The sequence below is a fragment of the Arvicola amphibius genome, chromosome 2, assembly GCF_903992535.2.
Source record: "Arvicola amphibius chromosome 2, mArvAmp1.2, whole genome shotgun sequence".
In the NCBI taxonomy this organism is placed as follows: domain Eukaryota; kingdom Metazoa; phylum Chordata; class Mammalia; order Rodentia; family Cricetidae; genus Arvicola; species Arvicola amphibius.
This window is the reverse complement of record NC_052048.2, coordinates 169,336,577-169,358,016: the sequence shown is the minus strand read 5'-3', so window position 1 is coordinate 169,358,016 and position 21,440 is coordinate 169,336,577. Positions and strand designations below refer to the sequence as shown.

The 21,440-nt window shown below is 41.7% G+C and overlaps 1 protein-coding gene across 4 annotated transcripts in view; it reads left to right on the top strand.

The window, feature by feature from the left end:
• The window catches only part of Tspan12 (tetraspanin 12), a 104,021-nt gene that overhangs the window by 69,757 nt on the left and 12,824 nt on the right, over positions 1–21,440 (top strand). For all 4 annotated transcript variants that reach the window (XM_038320383.2, XM_038320385.2, XM_038320382.2 and 1 more), the window contains exons 6-8: positions 924–998; positions 5,489–5,596; positions 9,344–9,487. In XM_038320383.2, the coding sequence (XP_038176311.1) occupies positions 924–998; positions 5,489–5,596; positions 9,344–9,487 (327 nt within the window). The remainder of the gene's footprint in view (positions 1–923; positions 999–5,488; positions 5,597–9,343; positions 9,488–21,440) is intronic.

Sequence of the window (21,440 nt, the reverse complement as noted above, 5' to 3'; positions counted from 1 at the left end):
GCCTTCTATGCTTTTTAACTCGTTCCTCAGTCCTTCCCTTTCAAGCTGATTAGTGTCCTGGCATTATTTAACCCATTTGTGTCTTCCTCTTATTCAGAAACACTGAGGGATGCCACCTTACTGCCTACATGGTCTATTTAAAATCCATTAGCGGGTCATCTGGTTTCATTTACCTTTCGATGTTGGTCTCTCATTTTTCTTTCTTTTGCATACGTGTGTCTGTACTCCTTGATGCTCCGTTGTACCACCCGCCTGCCCCTGTGTATTCATTTACATCCTTTTTTATGTAAACACTTCTCTATTTTCTTCCTTGCAGGTCTGCTCCCTGTTCAGGATCTTGTATATTCTCTACTTCACAGAAATACCAACTCTTTATTTGCATTTCTCTTTTCAATCCTGCATTCAGCTTTGTTACCTATTTGCTTATGTATGCCTCCCAACGCCACTTTCCATAGGAGAAATCTACACTTTATTCTAAATTAACACGATTAGTAGAGATTTTTGTCCTATATTGTCCTTTTTACAGTAAAGGAGCCCTCCACCACTTTATGCTAAAGAAAGGGGAAATATGCACTGGGGAAAGCATTGGACTTGCAAACCTCACCTCATTCTTTCTGAGAAGAACTAGGTGTCATCTCTCAGAGAACTTGATTCAGCTTTATTAAAGTACATCATATAAGTTCTTATTTAGCTCAGTGACACTATTGGCATTTTTAAAAGATTTACCCTAATGACTAATGACAAAGCAAAGGCCATTTAGGTGACTCCTGGTGGTATCCTGTAGCTGGGCCCCGGGCTTGGGGAAACCTGTTCCCTGTGCTACCTGAAGAAGGGCCTGTGTATTCTTGTCATAGATCAGCACAACCCTGGGTACCATTTGCCTCGGACGGTCTCATGCTAACGCTCCCTCTGTCTTTCTGCAGTACTTTGGAACTTTGCTGGTCATCTTCTGTGTAGAACTGGCTTGTGGGGTGTGGACGTACGAGCAGGAGGTTATGGTGAGTTCCCGGTGGGACCCTGGAGTGTGACTGGGCTACATGGTTGTTACTTTGCATGATCACATTACATGGTAAGGGTGAACATTCCTGACACTTCTGAAAAAAATCGTATGTTTTCCCCCTGTGGTTAAAGTACTTTTCCAAGAGGTAATTTAAAATCTTGATCTTGAGGTCCTCCATCGTTAATTCCATAGATTTCTTAAACATGGACATCATGGGTTGGGACTAGTCTAAGACAACTATACCAGCTTCTGAATTAACAGTGAGGAAGCATGAGCTTGCTGAAGAGTGTTAGACCACCTCCATTAAGCCCATCCTTGCTGACCCAAGCAGAAAGCAGGGAGGAAGCCAGTATCTCCTGATTGCAACAAGCTGAACTATATTGCCCTTTAAGAACTGCATTTGGAGAATTGCTGCGTGCTTACCATGGTGTGAAAACTCTCACAGCTTGAGATTTGGCTTCTTGAAAACAGCAGTTCAGCATTTCCTGTCTTTTTTCAGCCATTGAAACCACTAGAAAAAAAAGCCTTTATAGCTTTCTTAGTATAAAAGAGTTTTTTCAACCTTTTCCGCCAGTTGCTTTTTCACTTGCCCACTACCCCACTCCACAGCCTCCTACCCCAACCTTCGCTATTGCTTAAGTTGTTCACTTCAGTGGTGAAATTAGTACGATTGTTCCCAGTGAGAAATGGAGTTGCTTTGCATATCTGTGCATGCTGGCTGGTATCGTGCTTCATAGAGCAATTCTGTTTATGCAAAGTAGTGCTTTTCAATGTGTTGCCCTTAGGCCTTCTGGGGAAGCTCGAAAGGTCGTTCTGAATCATGTGCATTCCTCCCTACCAGTCCAGATGTGCTCGGTTAGAACACAGGAAAAAGGTGGGGCCTGGGCACCTGACAAGCTTCTGGTGTATTGTAAGCATTTAAACATTCAAGACCTCTTAAGAGAGGGCCACAGTAATGAGAAGGTGATAGTGTTGTGTTTGTTTCAGAGATAAGCAGGACATTAGGCATTTGCGTAATACAATTGATGTCATTTCTATTATTGGTATTCTATTATTACTAATATTAATTATATTCTTATTAATATTCTATTATTAGGGAGCCCCTTTGGATTTCTGAGAAATCAGTATGGTGATTTCTCAGAAAATTAGGAAACAACCTTCCTCAAGGACCAGCAATATTACTTTTGGGTATATACCCAAAGAATGCTCAATTGTACCACAAGGACATGTGCTCAACTATGTTCATAGCAGCTTTGTTTATTATAGCCAGAACCTAGAAACAGCCTAAATGACCCTCCGTTGAAGAATGGATAAGGAAAATGTGGTACATTTATACAATGGAGTAGTACACAGCAGAAAAAAATAATGACAACTTGAAATTTGTAGGCAAATGGATGGATCTAGAAAACATCCTATTGAATGAGGTAATCCAGAAAAAGAAAGACAAATATCACAAATATTCATCCATAAGTGGCTTTTAGACATAAAGAAAGGAAAACAAGCCTACAATGCACGGTCCCAGAGACCATAGACAACAGTGAGGACCCTAAGAGAGACACACATGAATCTAATCTACATGGGAAGTAAAGAAAGACAAGACTTCCTAAGTAAATTGGGAGCATGGGGACCATGGGAAAGGGTAGAAGGGGAGGGGAGAAGAAGGGAAGGGAACAGAGAAAAATGTATAGCTCAATAAACTCAATTAAAAAGTAAAAAAAACCCAAAAGAATTTGTTCTGCAAATATAGAAGTTATAAGAATTAAAAAAAAAAGATTCTGTGATGAATCTGTAGTGTTTTGAGGCTGGTCACTGACTGGATATCCCCTGGCTACCACAGATTAATGGTCAAAGGTGACCTGTGCAGGCAACTGTGCTAGGAGTCACAGCTCTGTGAAGACACACATAGCTTCATGTATGAGGACTCACAGGAAGAAGATACAATCTATGGAAGTTGAAGCGTCAGGGTCGGTTCTAACTAACTCAATATAAAATTGAGAATATATGGGTCCATATGAAAAACGGTCCACTTGCTCTCTCTTAGTTAGATTTTCACGTTATACCTAGAAACTTTGTACATTAGCAAAATGAAAAATTGTAGAGCCCGGATTTTTGTTTTAAACCTCCTTATATGTAGTTTACTCTGTTTTTCAGTTTTCAAGAATAGCCTACATCCCTAACATGCAAACAACAGAAAAATAAATCTTATAAATAATCATTATTTTTTAACCCCAGCTTTTGGTTGTATTCTGTGTGGTAATTAAGATGAGTATCTTTATGGATTCATTTATTTAGTTAGTTTAGAGGCAGGATCTTAATAACCCAAGCTAGCCTAGAACTCACTATGTAATACAGGCTGTCCTCATATTCACGGCAACTCTCCTGCCTCCACCCTCCAAGTGCTATAGTTATTTCCACAAGGCGGCACATCCCATTCTTTCTATGAATTTTCTAGATGGGTTGTGAAGTATGTGTCCAACTGATATATGATGAGTCTCTAAAGCAGCCGGAAGCTTAGAATGAGTTCATTCTGCCTGTTTGAGAGGGGCGCTTCCATGTCAAGAAGCATAGAAAACAAATGAACTTTCATTTGCTGTCTATTCAGGGACGGTCCTCAGTGATTTCAGTTCCTGGGACACTAAATGAATGCACACTGCTTGCCATTTCAGCCATGGGCACACGTCATTGTTTTGCTTGTGTAAATCTTCCCTATTCTGTCACCAGGAGAGAGGAGGGAAGGGCCATGTCCAAGTGAAAGATGGAGAGCAGCCTTGCAGAAGAGGAAACCAGCGTTGCCATTTTTATTGCTTCTGTCCTAACAACGGAAAAGAGAAGTCTCATTAAAGTTTATTGTCTGCCAAATTTTGCAGAATCCAACCTTTACATAGAATGGGCTTTGTGCTCCAAGCTGTTTCATGCAAGCAAGCTGTTCACTGTGTGTTGTGTTTTATGGCCAGTGGCCCCCGAATTTGGTGCCAGCACCTCAATGGTCCTCTGTTCTCTTGCCACATTTGGTTTGAGATTGATGGTGGCCACAGTGCAGAAACGACCAGTGTTTATTTTGGAAAGCAAAAATTTAGAAAAAGTTATTCTATTAACTCAGTCAGAAGACTTGACATCTGTCTGCTCCCCCCATTTGTTTTGTTGTTTTTACACCCTCAGCTCCTATCAATATTCCAGCTAAAACTTGTCAATAATATTAACGGTTTCAGATGACGTATTTCTTGAAAACTTATTTTACTTCCATTTATTTTATACCATAAAGGATATGAGATAATGCTAATTCATAGTGGGTGGCTTGAACTTTGTCTAGTTTTCTGAACCTTATGAAATCATAAGAATAGACTAGAACGCATACCCAACCTACTTGCTATTTTTTTTGTATTATGTGTTTCCAGGTGATTATTAAAATAGCCAGAAAAAGTAAAACTGAAGAGTTTCTGTGATTAAGGAATTTTTAAAACTTACTTCGACTGATACTATTTATTTTTCCTCAGGTAGCTCTGGCTCTTCTTCAACTTGCTTTGTAGGCCAGGTTGACCTTGAGCTTATAGAGACCCACCTGTCTCTGCCTCTCAACTGTTGACATTACTTTTAAATTTAATTTTTAATTAAAATTTATATGCACATAAGCACGCTGTGTGCACGTGTGTTGCATGTTCTCAGGTGCACATACACATGCTTCGGTGCTGAGGTCAGAGGAGAGCTGATGTTCTCCTCCGCTGACCCCTTCCTTGCTCCTTTCCGACAATTCTCATATTGAGTCTGGAGACAGGCGTCTTCTGCTAGTTTGGTGCCCTTAAGCTCCACGAGTCCTCTGCTCGCTGTCTTTCCTCCCACCTCCTGAGCTCTGGGGTTACAGGCACATGTACCCACATCCAGCCTTTCCTGAATGATGGAGATCTGAGCTCAGGTCCCAATACTGTGCAGCATGCCCTCTTATACACAGAGCCATCTCTCCAGCCTGAGTTTACGATTCTTAATAAGATCTCAAAATTACCCTGGTCTTAGGTCATGACTTTGCGGGAGGTGGGAGGAATGACTCTTTCATAGAGGTTGACTAAGACTGTTGGAAACCACATATATTTACATTATCATTCATAGCAGTAGCAATATTACAGTTATGTAGTAGCAATGGAAAGGATTATGGTTGGGGGGGGTCACCACAGTATGAGGAACTGTACTAAAGCATTACAGCATTAGAGATGATGAGAACCTCTGTTTAGAAGCTCATATGCATGTCTTCTTTCTACATTCTAGTTCTTGATTCCCATGTCAGTTTCGTGAATGGCAGGCTTGCTGGTGTGAGCTTAATTTAGTCTCTAAACAAGTATAAATTATAATACTATGTGTCAGCCTTAGCACACTCTGTGCACATGTGGTGTTGTGTTTTCAGTGTGCTGAAGGTTGTAGATTTATGCGAGTGAGCCTTTACCAGGCTGCTTGGACTTGTATCTTGATGTTTTGCTTTGCTTTGTTTCGTATCTCTAGGTGCCGGTACAGTGGTCAGATATGGTTACTTTGAAAGCGAGAATGACCAATTACGGCTTACCCAGGTATAGATGGCTTACACATGCTTGGAATTTTTTTCAGAGAGAGGTAAGTGCTGCTATCCCTGGGGGCTGAAAGCATGTTGTCAAAGCAGGTGTGCAAAGAGTTGACTTTGATCATTTCTGCCGTGAAAACTGAAGCCTGGGCATCTGCTGTCAGTGGCGCAGTTTTTCCCCTGCATGCTGCAACTCACTCCCTGTTGTCTTTCCATCTCAGATACGGTCGTTCACCTTCACACCTCTGGTCCACACACGCTTCTTCAGAAGTTGTTTGGCTCAACTACTCTGGTTTCCTTTTCATGAGTTATTTAATAAACAGTTAAAGTTTTGCTTAGAAATTTCTCTTTTAGGATTATTTTACTGCTTTCGGAGTTACCAGGACTTTAAACTTTGTTTCATCGTTTTTAAAGGTTGCTTCCATTTGCGCATTTTGTTCGGATGAACATCATTATCAACCAGCCTGTTTTTTTTTTTTCCTAGTCAGAATGTCTTTGGTTCAAGTCCCATCTCTGTTACTTACGATCAATTCACTTAATTCCTTAAACCTACATTTCCACACCTGTGACATAGGAACAATATAGGTACTCAACCTCTTGAAGTGTTGAGGAGGAAGAAGAAGAGGGAATGAGGTCATCGACTTGATCTCAGTTAGCTTCTGCTTGGTAACAGTGACATTACAAAATAGACTTCTGTTTCAAAGCCGTCTTACATTTCATCCAAGTATTTTAAATGGGAACTGGTTTCTGGATGTTTCAAAATTGAACGACTTGAGATTAATCTTGGATCTTCCTTCAAACCAGCTCTCCTAAGTGTTTTCCTTGTGATTGGAGAGACATTTCTAGAAGACCCTGTGTCTTAGTTTATTTTCTTTTTCTTGCTTTGTCCCATGAAGCATTTGAGGGTGAATATCTTACTGGACAGCCAACCCTGTCCGTGCCTGTGGCAGAGGTTCAAATCTAGGACAATCTCCAAAACCTGGCTTTGGGTCACAGTTGCTGAGATGGTAAAACTATCAATGCCCCACAGATTTCCTGTTATTCCATTGTTTCCTGACTTTGTTTGTTTATTGCATAATTATAGTAGAAACAACACAATGGGAAGACATGTGCGTTTATAAGAAGCTGTGTTCAGGGGCCGTCCTGGGTAGAGCTCCAGAGTCTACTTTCTGGAATGGATGATACAAACTATGATAAACCAGGTTGAGAAACAGCGACCTTGTTTTCCTCCTGTGGGGCTCTACCTCCGTGAGCAGTGTACATGCCCTGCAAACCTTCCACGCTAGTTCCCTTGGCCTGGTCTCTCTTATCTCACAAGGCTCATTTGCCTAAAAAGAGTGCTGAACACTTCCGAATGTGTGGAACACTTTCAAAGCTCTTTCTATTAGTCTGATAGGACTATCATGGTTGAGTGTCACAGACAGGGCCACTTAGGGCAAGTGTTTGTTCATTTGTCTAGAGGCTAAAATTTCAAGATTAGCAGTACTGATTCTTTTGAAGCCTCTTCCTCTGGCTTGTCGATGGCCTTCTCCCCATTCTTGTTCTATTTGTCTTGACTTTATATGTGTCCGTGTTTAATTTTTATCTTCCTATAAGGATGTTATTCATGCTTAATTGTGCCCCTGATGATGGTCTTCTTTGACACTACTTACTCCTCTAAAGGCTCCTCCACCATAAACAGCCACATTCTGTGGCGTGAGGGCTAGAATTTTAACCCATAAATTTAGATGGAGAGCGACGGCTCAGCCTAGCATGCTTCTCTTCCATAATAAATCATGGACCGGGAAATTACCTGGTCAGGTTTTAGCCCTCGAAGCCCCTCATTCCCTGTTACCCCGTGCATGTGCCGTAAGTGAATGGATCTTACATAATTCTTAGTGACACTTACTAATATCTTCTTAAAAACCACATTTTAAAAAAATGTATTTATTTTAACCTGGCAGTGGCTGTATAAGATTTGGAATCACAGTTGCTGCCATAGGATTTTGGAAAATAACTTCGTCCATCAAGGGCCTCGGTTAATTTACATGTAAAATAGGGATTCCATGGTATTTTCTACGGCTTGGCATAGTATCGGCTTGGAGTAGAGCAGTCTCGGCAGGTAGTGGCAGAACACAGATTTTTACTGGGGTAACACCGAGTTTACCTTGAGGAGGTTCAAGAAGCCTCCGTACAGATGCACTGTCCTCTGTTGGGTAGGCAAGACCACTGCAGAGAAGACGGATGTCAGTGGCTCCTTAGCAGTGTTGGCACTGGACATGGATTGTTTATCTGGGAAAGACATTGGTGTGGAAGTCTTCATTTCCTGGCAAAGTCAGAAAAATGGACCACTCCCCTGAGGCTGTCAAGTCAGCTGGAAAAGGCCTGGTGTGGCAAGGAAGTGGAGGAAAAGGTCTTCTCTGGGTAAAAGGCTTTAAAAACACCGACCTAACAATGTGATCGTTTACAGCATTCAGAAAGGGAAGTCTTTTAATTGTGTGCTGTATTTTCAGGATTCCCAATGGTTGGGTCAGTGTGTGACGACACAAGAATCAGTCACTTGCAGTGCTTCGTTGTGCCTTCGTTGTGCCGTTTGTGGTACACCCACGGCTTGAAAACAATACAGAAATTATTTCTAAACTTTCTCAAAGCTCTTAGTGTTAATGGCTCACAGTGATTATCATTCAAAGTGCTTTTCCGACGCCTTTTTCCTTTTTGAGTCATAAGCTCTTGAGTCATAAGCTGTTTAGGCAGAGAGAGTGAAAACGCACAGAATACATTGAATATTTCCCTCGCTTGCTGTCGCTTGAGGAATTCAGAGTTCTTCCAAGTTTTGGTTAAGCTTTGAAATGGCTCTGGATTGTGACATTTCATGATTCAGTGTTAATCTTGAGCGGAGATTGGTCTCCTGGGCTATGTAATTTGCATAACCATCACTCTTGGCAGGGCTCTTCCCCATGACTGCCCATGTCCCTTCCTTCTGACTTTGAGAAGAGGACTTCCCTCTTATCTAAGGGCAAAGCTCTCCTCAGGAGAGTTAGCTCTTCTGAAAGTCTGCACCTGCCTTCAAGCAGTATTTCTTAGCCCTCATCAAAGTAATAATCTACAGTTAAGTACAACAAAAAGCAGTCTTCTTTAGCACAGTTTAGAGAAAGGCAAGCTCACTTCTCTTAAGTCCAACTGCATTCAAGCTAAGCATACCATCATTTTCCTGCATTTATATAGATACGATATGATAGTTTATCAAGAAATCCATCCTACTGGGTGATAATAAGTAGGTCAAATTATTTTCGAAATTTGCCTTGGTTAAGGAACCAAAGACTGCCTGGTGACCTTCGTGATGTGAGCTTTGGTCATCAAGTCATTCCATAGAATTTGTGGAGATTTTTATCACAATAGTTGAATTTGTTGCGTATTTACACTAGTGAAGGGGATAAGAAAGAAAACGATTCACTACTTTCTACTGACTAGAAAAGGTAATGATAATCAACATTCAGCTACGGAATTTGTAAGTATTTGTGTGAGATCTGTCATCATTGTAACCATCCGCAGAAGATCCCAGAGTTGGAGAGTGAGATACCGTTTGCTTTTAGCAGGGGTGGGTGTTGCTGTTCAGAACGGTCCCATTATGCGATGCTGACTTTGATATTCCTTTATGATGCACCTGTCGTCAAGACAGTAAGCTCACAGAGCTTTAGCTAACACACAAGTTTGACCTCGATGACTACCAGCATTTAAGCAATCTACTGTCTCATCTCTCATAAGTTAAACAAAAACTCTTCTGTGTAGTTCCTAAGTGTGGGCTGCTAACTCTTTTTCAGTTTAAGTGCTGTGGAGTAGTGTACTTCACCGACTGGCTGGAAATGACAGAGATGGACTGGCCTCCAGATTCCTGCTGTGTTAGGGAATTCCCAGGATGCTCCAAGCAGGCCCACCAGGAAGATCTCAGTGACCTTTACCAAGAGGTAAGACCATGTATGGTCATCATACCATGGACAAAACTGCCCAAAAGAGCCTTCAACACTGTTCTGATTAAAATTTCACTTTCTGTGTAACTCTTTAGACTGGAAGTTCTTCTCTGATTTATGCAGCAACAAGAAAACAAAATAAAAAGAAAATATCACTAACCACATGTTGACAGAGGCGAGTGGGAAAGACTAGCTCTATCATTAATTTAATTTAATTTTATTTTTTTAAAAAAAAACCCTTCCCGTTGATTAGATTTCACACTCTGATGCCTAGAGCCAATTTCTATCGTGTTCTAGGGCTCTGTTGAAAGTAAACATGTGCAGATTATGTGGCTGACTGGAGCTGTGGGAAGCCTGGGCTGTGCAGTTCCTGGGCAGACTATTTTAGGGCCCTGATGTAGGGGAAAGAAAACTCTCCCGGGAAAAGCCCATGTGCTGCTCTTTGGTTCCCCCTGCTGGTGATAACTGGTAACCTCAGTCTTTGCTGAATCCGTTTGACTTACTGGGTTTAAATGAATGGTTTGGTGCCAGAAATTTACATATTGTATGTCCTTCCGGGATTTATCCCAATCATAAATCACCCGTTCTTAGAAGTTTTATATCCCTTCATATTTAATGGTTTCACAGTCAGTAATGGAATGTCCTTCTCAAATTAAAACATAATGTTTTTCTGCAAATTGGGCTGGAGAGATGGCTCAGTGGTGAAGAAAACTTACTGCTCTTTCAGAGAACCTGGGTTCAGTTCCCAGCACCCACTTGGTGGCTCACAACCATCTGTAACTCCAGTTCCAGGGAGTCTGACACCCCTTCTAAGCCCCATAGGCTCCCGCACACGCTTGCGTGTATTTAAATCTAGGCATACACACATGCACATGAGATTAGATAAATGAAAAAATTGAAAGTTTTACAGTAGTCACCGCTATGTGTGATTATTTTTATTAAATTAGACACATAATTAAATTAAAATTTCATTACTCAGATGCAATAAGTACATTTCTACTTGTGGATGCATTGGTCATGCAGTCATGGGACACGGCTGGACACTTAGGCTTCACATAACTACTTAGACTGTCTATACTGCAGCGGAAATACATCCTTATATATTCCGTGTGTCTATGATACGGCTGTAAAAGGATGCATGTGTGTGTTCTGCGCATATCAGTACACAGAAGTTGATTTCACTTGTCACTTGTCACTCTCCATTGTTCCACCTTGCTGGTTAAGACAGGGTCTCTCACTGACCCTGGAGCTTACTGACTTGGCTCGGCTGGTTAGCAACAAAATCCCTGGCATCTCCCTCTCTCTGCTACCCCAGTGCTGGGGCTACATATATGTACCCAGCATTTATGTAGGTGCTGAGGAATGGAGCTCAGCTTCTAATGCATGTATAACAAATAATCCCATGACTCACTGAGCCACCCCCACCCCCAGCATCAGGACTCTTAAGATATGTGCCTTTCATGTACTTTAGGAGAGAATACATTTTTTTTAACACCACACAATATTGTAGACTCACTTTTTTAGGCTACCTGCAAAGTCAGTTGTGGAGACACATAGTTCATGCTGCATACTAATTGATTTGAATTAATTTCAACATTGAACTGCAAGCTAAGTGATTTAGACAACAGAAACCGGTTTGCAGTTCTACAGAGTAGAAATTCAAGGTCACTAGGCTTGCAAGGTCAGGTCACCTCCTTCCAAGGCCTAGGAGAAAGGGCACTGTATGCCTCTCCCCCAGTTTCTGGTCCTGTGGAACAATTGTGCCGGTCTGTGTTTTTCTCTTCATATGGTATATTCCAGGTGTAGATCTGTCTCCAAATTCCCCCTGAAAGGTCACCTTGGAGCCCAGCATTCTGCAATCTGGGTTCATGATCACTTCATTACACCTTCAACAACCCAAGTATCATGAAATCGCACCCTGAACTGTGAAGAGAGCAGATTCAACATACATTTTTCGAAAACATAGTCTAACCTATAACCAGAATTGTTGTAGCAGCTGGGTAACTCGGCTTGTTTATTTTAAAAGAAAATAAAAACTTGTATCGTGATTTCCTCACATTATGAAAATACAGCGTTTGGCTTTTACTGTTCTGAACGTATTATGATTAGGTGTATTTGGCTTCAATGATACAAAGGACACATCGGATACAGTTAACTGAACAAGACATCTTCGAGTCGATGTTTCTAAGTCCCTCAGTGCTGTGCTCAGGTGAGAGATGAGTGCTGTGTTGCCCAGCGTGTATTGTAGAATGTGATAAAATGTGTCCAAGCCGTCCTTTTTCTATGCTACACAACACAGGACCAGGACTCATTGTTTCTGAGAGTGTTAAGTAGAAACTACCGCAGAGTTTAAATACGTTATATTTTACTGCTGTCCGTTACAAGAACAGATGACTACAGTATGTATATATGTATAGATATGTGAATTGAATCCTATCAATGTTCCTAGTGTAAACTTTGCTGATTGGGAAATCAACCAATCAGCACCGAAAATGACCAGGTTCCGGCACAGTGATGTGGCATCTGCCTTGGTGCTGATGGTTAGAACCATGGTGGAGATCATAAGACTGCAGCCCCACTGTGCTGCTCTTCAAAGCCTGAGAGTGTGGCTCAGATCTTTCTGCTACTGCTTCCTAATGGGATGCTCTCCTTTGGTGGTGTGTTTTCAGGATGTCTAGTGGAGAGGTCAGAGGAAGCCTTATTGCTGTCCTTGTGCAAACTGGTAGCCCAGATTAATTTAAATGTTTTCCGATTTCGATCAGAAAGCTTTCAATAGTCAGCTGGTTCGGGCAGTCATCGATCGATTTCTGACACAGACCTCTGGGTAGATAGGTCATATCAGAGCAATCTGCTTTTACATTTGACAATTAACAACCGATGCTGATATTAGTAATGATAACAGGACAGAGTTAGATGCGTAATTGACTTTCAAAAGTGGATCATTTAGTAGCTTTATGGCTCAAGTAAAATTAAGTCTGTAATTAAGAAATAAGCATCCTGAGATCATCCAGTAGCAAAATGCGTGTTTAAAAGGAGAAATGGGTGACCAAGAGCTGGGGGGTTTGAAAGGATTCTTTTGAAGTTGAGAACACTAAGAGAAAATATTTTAGAGGTTTTCAAATATCTCCAAGTTCATAATTTAGAGCAGGAATGAGGAATGCACAGTGTTGCTCCAAGGGCCAGATGTTATAGGAAGGACATGTGCATCAATGGGAGTAAGACCTTGCTCATCAGCATCTGTCCAATCATGAGATAGATATAAGATCCTATCTCATTACTAAAAATATTAAAGTCGAGGTCGGATGGCCACATCACTGGGTACTGCAGCAGGGGTTTTGAAATTACAAGTGAGTCTGTACTAGATGAACTTCAAGGTCCCTTTATCTCCCACATTCTGCAAGTTCAGAGATAAGTACTTACTTTCTTCCTGTGCTCTTTCTTCACGAGTCTGAAACTAGGGAAATAAATCATTCTCAACCATCTGGTGGCCTGCCTGGTTCCCTGACCCAATAATATTTTATGACACATTTCGAAACCTGTGAAAAATGATAGGGAATAAATATAGCAACAACTGCACATTTTTTGAAATATCCTTACCAGAGCTACAGTTAGGTCTGGCACACAAATCCGTGAATGTCCAATAATTAGAGCATATGCACTTGAGTATGATATAAATTTGATAATTACATGTGCGACTATCTCTGACTCTTACTTTGATTTTGTATATCTGTGTACCCAAAATATTTTGTGATTGTCTTGAGTTCTTCATGTAGTCTAGAATGTTGTGAACAAAATTCTCTCTGATAGCTTAAAAGGGTAGCAATATTGACATGTAGCAACAAGAAGACAATTACAGAAAGAAAAAAAAAACAAGTGGTAGTAAATGATTTGAAGGCTTTGAACTCAGTACTAGAGTGAGACATTATTGGTGGGGGTGCTTTTTTGGCTAGCATGGGGCTATCATCACAGGTAGCATTTCAACTGAAACCAATTGGAGACAAGGATTCAACTGGGCAAAGTCTGTGAAGAGTGTTTTTTTGGTTTAGAAAACTGCAAGTATCAAGGTCTGGTCAATGATCACTGGCTTCCTGGTACCCCATTCTTGAGAAGTATCTGTGTAACCATGCCCTCAAATGCTGCCTGGTAGACTTGACCTCAGCCAAGCTTCAAACTCAGACTTGAAGTTGATGAGATTTAGCATGCTGCATATCTCCTTCTCAGAGCTGACGTTGGTGAGATTCACCATGCTGCATGTCTCCTTTCCTCCATTAGAAATATCCAATGTTTAGGCTTGGCCTGGAGAAAACAAACAAGAAGAGTAGAAAATACATGAAGGATGTTAGAAAGTTTCACAGCACCCGGATCCCAGACCTGCTGCCATGGGTGTGGGCCTTCCTTGGAAGAACTACAAGTTACACCATCGAACAAACTCGCTTTCAGTATCTTGTGTGCATTTTGCCGTTGAGCAGTAGCCAACGCTGCCATCAATACTTTCAGGGGTTTTGTTAGGGAGAATAACAACTCTTCATCTCAGGTGGGCACCAAACAGGCCCTTCAAGGGAACCCAAAGGCTCTAGTGCTCTATCTCAAAAAAAACAGATGACGCCACCAGGCTCATAGCAGCCCTACCTCAGATGGAGCCACTCAAAATGGAAAGCAAGGAGGGACTGAAAGTCAAGTGAAACATGTCTAGAGGCACATTTCTATGTCTTGTAGTTAAAGGAGAGACGATTGTTAAAACGCACTGACTCCTCAAGAAAAATAATGTTCTCCGTGATGTAGTGATGTATGTAAGTGCAGGACAGAGCGAGACCCTTCATGTGGCAGGGTGCCTTTGGGATATTTTCCCTTTAAACCCTTAGACTTTCTATATTTCATGTGTTTGGTCTGAATCTCATATAGTCAATGATTTTTCTCCCTAGCAATTATGTTGCTATAAAGCATGTACAACTTTAGAACAGTGGTTCTCAACCTGTGTGTCACTACCTTATTGGGGTCAACCTACCCTTTCACAGGGGTCGCAAAGCAGATATCCTGTATATCAGACATTTATATTACAATTCCGAACAGTAGCGGAATTGCACTTATGAAGCAGCAACAAAAATAATTTTATTGTTGGGAGGTCACTAAAACATGACAAACTGTATTAAAGGGACACAGCATTAGGAAGGTTGAGAACCACTGCTTTACCTGGTAGCTTATTTCTTCTCCCACTACCTACCACCTATGAAGAAAGGAAGTCACAAAGGGCAGCAAGTGCAGAAGTGAAGGTGTGCATCCTTTTTCTGTTCCTCGGCCTTCAGGACACAGAGAACATGCCAAAGACTTGTGTGTATATAGATCATCAAATACAACATGAACCGGGGACCAGGAGCCACGGCTTAATTTAGGAGTGGGTGAGCATCACTTAGTGGAAAGTTACTAAAAGGAAACCTTAGGAGCAAGGGAGATTCAAGCTAACAGGAACCAATAGAATTCTTGCTGATGGCAGACCAATGCAACCAGACTTTCATAAGGGGCTAGGGGGTGAAGGATGAGATAACAAGAATGGGGGAACTCTATGAACAGAATTCTTGCTAAAATCGGGGCATACAGGCAGGCATGGAGTAGTGGGGAAGAACTACGACTAACCTAGAAATTTGGTCATCAGTGCTGTCTGAAGTCTTCTTATCTCATTTAGAGTACTGGATGATATGTGGGTTGATTATAATGATTTCCTGCTGTTCATCATCTCTGAGTTGCTGTGTGGTTCTGGTCTGTTCTTGCCAATCTCTTTTGTATTGTTCTGAACTTGAAGGATAATTATTACTCCCCCCCTTTTTTCCCTGAGCACTGCCTTTACCCTCTCTGCTGTTCATTAACAACCCTCTCCTGCTAACACTGGCAGCCAATTCTAACAATCAGTATTTTCTGTGTATGGAAACATCTTTCGGATATAACATCCTGTTCTAATTTTTCCTCATTTCTGAGCTGAGGTTGGAAATAGAGCAAAGGCACAAGATGCTCCGGTGGAAAGGAAGTGTGGCCTTTTGTGAAGCTCTCTACTGACAGGGCCAGTTGATCATCACCTAGGTCACCCATTCTTCAGTCTGTATGGGCTTCTTCTCAGGACCAAGAAAGGCTTCACATATGAGACAGACAGGAAACCAGGAGGAGTGAGAATCCCAGAGAAACACAGGGAGGGGAAGGAGGAGGAGTTACGAGCTTCAGGCAAGTTGACCAAGTCATCAGCAAAATAGTCAAAACAGGGTCTAGAAACTGAAGTAAGATTTAGATCCTCTTGAATAAGGGCACAAAAGGGAGCTGGCATGAAAGAGACAATCCTTAGTTGCCGTTGTCTTTGTACTCCAGTTGTGCAGTGGGGGGAAACACGTGGTGATGGTAGTATCTCGTGGGTCTTTCAGTCTAAAGGCTAAGTAGGTGTTATCCATGTGAAGAAAGCTTTTGATTGGCAGGTGGCAGAAGAGGCCGTCTCCAGCTAAGCCCTGGTACACAGTTAGAACTGACAGCATGCCAAGAGAATGGGCTGTCAGTGTGGTGCACAGAGCAGCGGCTGTTATGAATAGCCTCATAAGTTCTGCTAACACACAGATTTTATACTCAAGTCTGTAATTGCCTAGTCAAAAAGCAAGCATGCTCACAAATTTAAGGCATTCCCATGAAAGGGAAACTTAGGACAAAGTAGTCGTGGGATACTGATTTATTAATAATGAATCTCCACTGCCAGATAAACACACAGAGAGCCCCCTGCCCAGATGGTAAACGGTAGGCGGCTTTTCAGGCTCAGTGGTTATTTAGATGGAATTTTCCCCAAGAAGTTTCTTTCTCAGGGTTCTTTATATAAGCTCAGATATCTTCTATCCTGCTTTTCTTCTGACTTCATTATCTCTCTCTAAACTGTCAGCAGGATCAGGTTGACTCTGGCTTGGGGTGTTGCCTTTTTTATCAAAGCCCCTTGCAGGACCAGTTTGGGTTGTTTGTGGCTGGTGGGGCCCAGGGAAGGGCTTTTATCTGCAGGCTTCACTTGATCTAATCTGGCCTGGAAATGCTCTGGCAGTTTTGCTGCTGGTATACAAATGCATTGTTCTTTTCTTTCGCTGGCTTTCTTGATAGAGTTCAATAGGGAGTTTCCTGTTCCTTCTTCACTGTTCAAAAAGACCACTTTCCTTCTCTGCTTTATTAGTAGAGACTAACAATGTTTGCCTGAAGAATGTAGTGCCATCAAAAGCCTTTACTGTATTTTGTCCCCCCAAAAGTATGCTACACAGCAATGGCTTCCAATGTCCTTAAAAATCATAGTGCTGCTCTTGTAAAGAAGGGGATGAGGCAGGCAATTAAGGTGAAGGTCAGGCCTTGAGGCAGGAAAATTAGGTAGGAGATCAGTGGATAATTCATGTGATTACAAGGGCTAGGATTCGGTGTGTGGCATTGAGAATGAACTAGAGGAAACAATTGTGAAAGGCACTTCAAATCAAAAGCAGAAAGGATAGGTGCAGACACGGGGGGTCGGGGGGGGGGGGGTCATGGCAGCCAAGCGGCATGCCTGCTGACTTTGATTGGGACCCTGGATAGAGGAAGCCTGTACTGAGGGGGTGGGGTGATTAGGTTCTATCAGTCCCATTGTTTAAATGCTGCATTGAAGGCAGTGGTGAGGTACAGGTTGAGGCAGAAACCCAGGAGACAATAAGGAGTTCAGGAGGCAGAACTCAGTTAGAGATGTGGATTTTGTGGGTGTCAATAAAAAAAAAAAGATTGCTTCAATGGTTTGGATGAGGTAGGACTTTGTTTCTCTTTCTTGGAGAAGCCTGCTGCTTTGGGCAGCCAGTCAGCTCTGTGTTCAAGTTTGTTCATGGGCCAGTTGTGATGTCACCTTACCTTCTTAGGTTCCTGTCTTTCAAAGTTACTCCTACTTTCTTCAAGGGCCCTGGGCAGAAGGAAAGGATGTGAAATGGGATCATAGCCTGTTCCAGAAAGGCCTATGTGCAGGTTGTGGGTTGGTTGCCCTTAGCCAAGGGTTGTGAAGTAGAATACTGTTTCCTCAGCCAAGCAAAGGGTCAGGGCTGACACTGCTGTACCACAGCTTAACATGTACTCAAGAGAACTTAGGTACCTTGAGCAAGGAAAACCCCAACTCCTAGAGAGCACTGCTGCCTGAAATCTAATGAATGAAGCGTGGAGTAGTGGAGAAACATGTCCACAGAGGGATATGAGCTAGTGATGAGCAACCAGGGAGGGAGGATGTCAGCAAGACCATTTCTGATTCTTTCCTCTGTCTCTTTGTCATATTCCCCGGCACCTCAGTGAGGAGCTGGTCACCCGTCAATGGCTTTCTGATGTGGGATTCCCCTCTGTATGCTGTGAATACCATTGGTTAATAAAGGACTGCTTTGAGTTATAGCAGGGCAGAACATAGCTAGGCAGGGAAAACTAAACTGAATGCTGGGAGAAAGGAGGTGGGGTCAGAGAAGCCGTGTAGCCTGCAGGAGACAGATGCTGGGAACTTTACCCAGTAAGCTACAGCCACATGGTGATACACAGATTAATGGAGATGGGTTAAATTAATATGTAAGAGTTAGTCAATAAGAAGCTAATGGGCCAAGCAGTGATTTAGTTGATATCGTTCCCGTGTGAATATTTCGATTGTGGACGGCAGGGACGACCAAGCGGCCTGCTGCTGCAGATTTCCACAGGGAGGAGATTAGAAAAGAAGTTCTTAGGATTTATGGCTTGCTTCAGAGAACCAGAAGTCTAGTATCTAGATAGCTGTACCTCACCTTGAGGGAAAGAAAGAGGTGGGGGGGGGGGCGGGCAGGAGCTAGGAGAGCAGAAGTTCATGAGACCTTGCTTCTGCAGTGCCTTTTCATGTCCAGCCTCAAAACCCACTGCCACCTTTAGGGTAGGGGTGGGCAAATCCTGATGGACACGTTGAGTTTTTCAAATAGACTAGCTTCCATGATGTTCTGAGTGAGGATTTTGCAGCCATCGCCTTTTAAAGCCCTAGGAGATTTCTCTCAGAATTATCAGCGTTTTGTGGAAAAGCAGCCCAGGAAGAGACCATTTGATTTGGTCTCAGGTTGTCAGGCTGTGAATGACCAAGCTTGAGTCTGCTTGTTCCAGGAGTCCAAGCTTAGATTTCTCAGGTGTTGACTGCACGATTAAGACAAAGCTGAATTTGTTAAAACTCCTCAGATTTCTTGTATGTTAGATAAGATATGCACAGTTCAAAGATGAACAGAAATCCCCCGTACACCACTTGGCATGTAAAAATCACACCACTTCAGTACATAGGGGTAGCTAATGATGCCAGTAACAGCAATTTATTAATGGGTTTATTGAATTAAATAGAAAAAGTAGTGATCTGCAATTAGGTTTTCAACTCGCTGTGTGGCCCTCATTTGGCTCATCCTAAGAGAAAACTCTGCACCTCTGGCTATGTGATTTTGTGCTGACTGAACGTGGAGTTTCTATGTTACAGATTTTGATGTTCTGCCGTCTTCCCTTTCCCCCCTTCTGATAGCTGAACAATAAGCGTAGACAAATCACATTAGGTGGGGACTACACATAAACCTTAGCATGAGGCAGGCAAGGGCCCTCCTCTGCTGTGGAAAGCTGGGTGTGCCCGTTGAGTTGTTAGACTCTGGTCTCCTTATATGCAGTTTTGGTTAAACAGCCAAATGTGCCGCAAGAGCATTTTTTACACTCGGTAATGTAGCTTGTATTCTGTGGATATTGTGATGATTCATTGAGCTATGAGGATCCGTCATACATCCAAAAACAATAAAATAACTTCTTCGTTATGTTTCTTGGGTCTGGATAAACTTTCCTCTGTAGAGGTCAGAAAGTTTTGTTTTGGTGCATGCTGTCCAGGTTTTATTCTTTGAGGAAGCGCTTATTTCCCTGCTGAGTTTAAGATTCTTAGTGAAGAATGTTTGACCAACCTGTTAAACACCTATGAACTCATGAACTGTTACCATTCAGTTCTTGGATTCTAAAAAAAGGAAAGCTGAAGATGATACTGATTATACTTATACTGATAGTTACCTCAGTCATCTCAAACTTGAGACGCATGCTTGTCATCAGAAATCAATTACAAAAATATCAATACTGCTATGCATATATTGGCACCTAGATCTTACTTAATACGGTATCTCCATAACCCTTTCAAGGCCTGCCTGGCTTTCTGATGTGGCCTGAGAATATGGAATACTGAAAAGCCACAGGTGATCTTCCAATTTTAGAAACTCATTTTGGAGATAGATCAGAGAATAATTTCAAGTGTATAATTTCCTCCAATGAAATGAGGCATCCTGACGTGCCTTCCAATAGATGTCAGGAAATGCAGAGATTCATGTGTTTCCCCCCCTCTCATAAATGTAGCCTTGTTATTTATGGCTGAAAGTTGACCAGAATTTTAATACTGCAGCAAGGAAAGTAGGTGAGCCTTGAATTATCTGAGGTTATTAGTATAGGGCTTACACGATTCTATTTAAGATGAAAACGTATTCAAGTAATGTCAACTCAGAATATCTTAACTGCAAATAATCAAATAAATGAAATTCAGTTCTTTCCTACGGTGAGAAAAATGAAACCCATCTTTGTCTAACATTTGTATTCCTTGCTCGAAATAAGTTTGGGTTGACAATTATACATCTATGAACAGGGACAGACCCTGCAAGTGAATACCCCAATTGTTTTGTCTAGACCTAGTGTCCTGCTTTTCAACAATTCAGTTTTACACTGGAAAACTAAATGGTCTTTCAGTGCTCCAAATAAGTTCAGGGTTGTGTTACGATTTAATTACTCCGAGAGGAGTGGTGCAAAACCAAAACTGAATGTTGGAGCTATTTCTGTGACAAATTTAGAGAGGGAAAAAAAGGAGAGAAAAATGAGCACACAATGAGGAATGTTGGCTTGGAAAGTTAATCTGTACATCTAGTTTTAAGAGCTTCTGGAAATGATTCACTGATGTTCCGCATAATGTTTATTATCCTGCAAGATAAGAAAGATTGTTCTGAGTCATCAGAGACGAGTTAAATTGTGTGCACCTTAGAGAAATCTGTGCTGTTATTTATATGCTCATACCTTGTGTCTTTTATTAAATAAAGAATCTAATGCAGTGTATTAATAATAATGAAATAGAATTGAAAAGTCAAGGTGAAGGAAGAGGGAAAAACAAGCAGACACACTCAGTATGAAGGTCACCAGTTGCTTGCTGTCCTTGAGTGTCCTGCTACCTCTGAGCTTCCTGACAGACCCTGAATATGCTTTTCTGCATAATCGGGATTCTGGGAGGGGTAACACTCTAAGTTCTCAGAGGCAGAACAATTCTGAAGTACTATTTCACAAGTGGGATTTTATGTGTACAGCTTATAATGAGTCTAGAAAAGCATCTTCAAGATTCTTTTAACCAGTTTAGAGATGGATTTTCCTCTGTATAATTCAAAATCTCTCAGCAAAATACCTTAGTGGGATGTAATACATAGAAGCCCAGGTTAGGATATTGCACATTGGCAGAATCTGGTAATCTGGTTTGCTGGTACATAGAGGCACCACTTCATTGTGTTGCATTGGAATACTCCATGGATAATATTTCTAAGAAGCTTGTGATAAAGAAAATGTAAACAGTCTTATATGGGGCAAGCTTAAGGGACTAAAATTGTGTAATGTTTGAAGGGTGAACAAAACGAAGTGATGTGAGAGACAGACCGATGGATAAGCAGAAGACTCCAGCAGGATCTCTTCTCTGGGTAAATTGTTTTCACCACAGAGAGGAGATCAAGTCTTTTTATGGCCTCCTGCTGTAGAAGGAAATACAGCCCGTCTTGTGGCACAACAATACAAACTCATGTTAGGTATTCTGAGTGACCCTAAAAGGTTACTTCTCACCTGGATGCAAACTCACTTATAATAGCCTTCGTTTTCTTAAAATTCTATGGCATTTTCTAGTTTT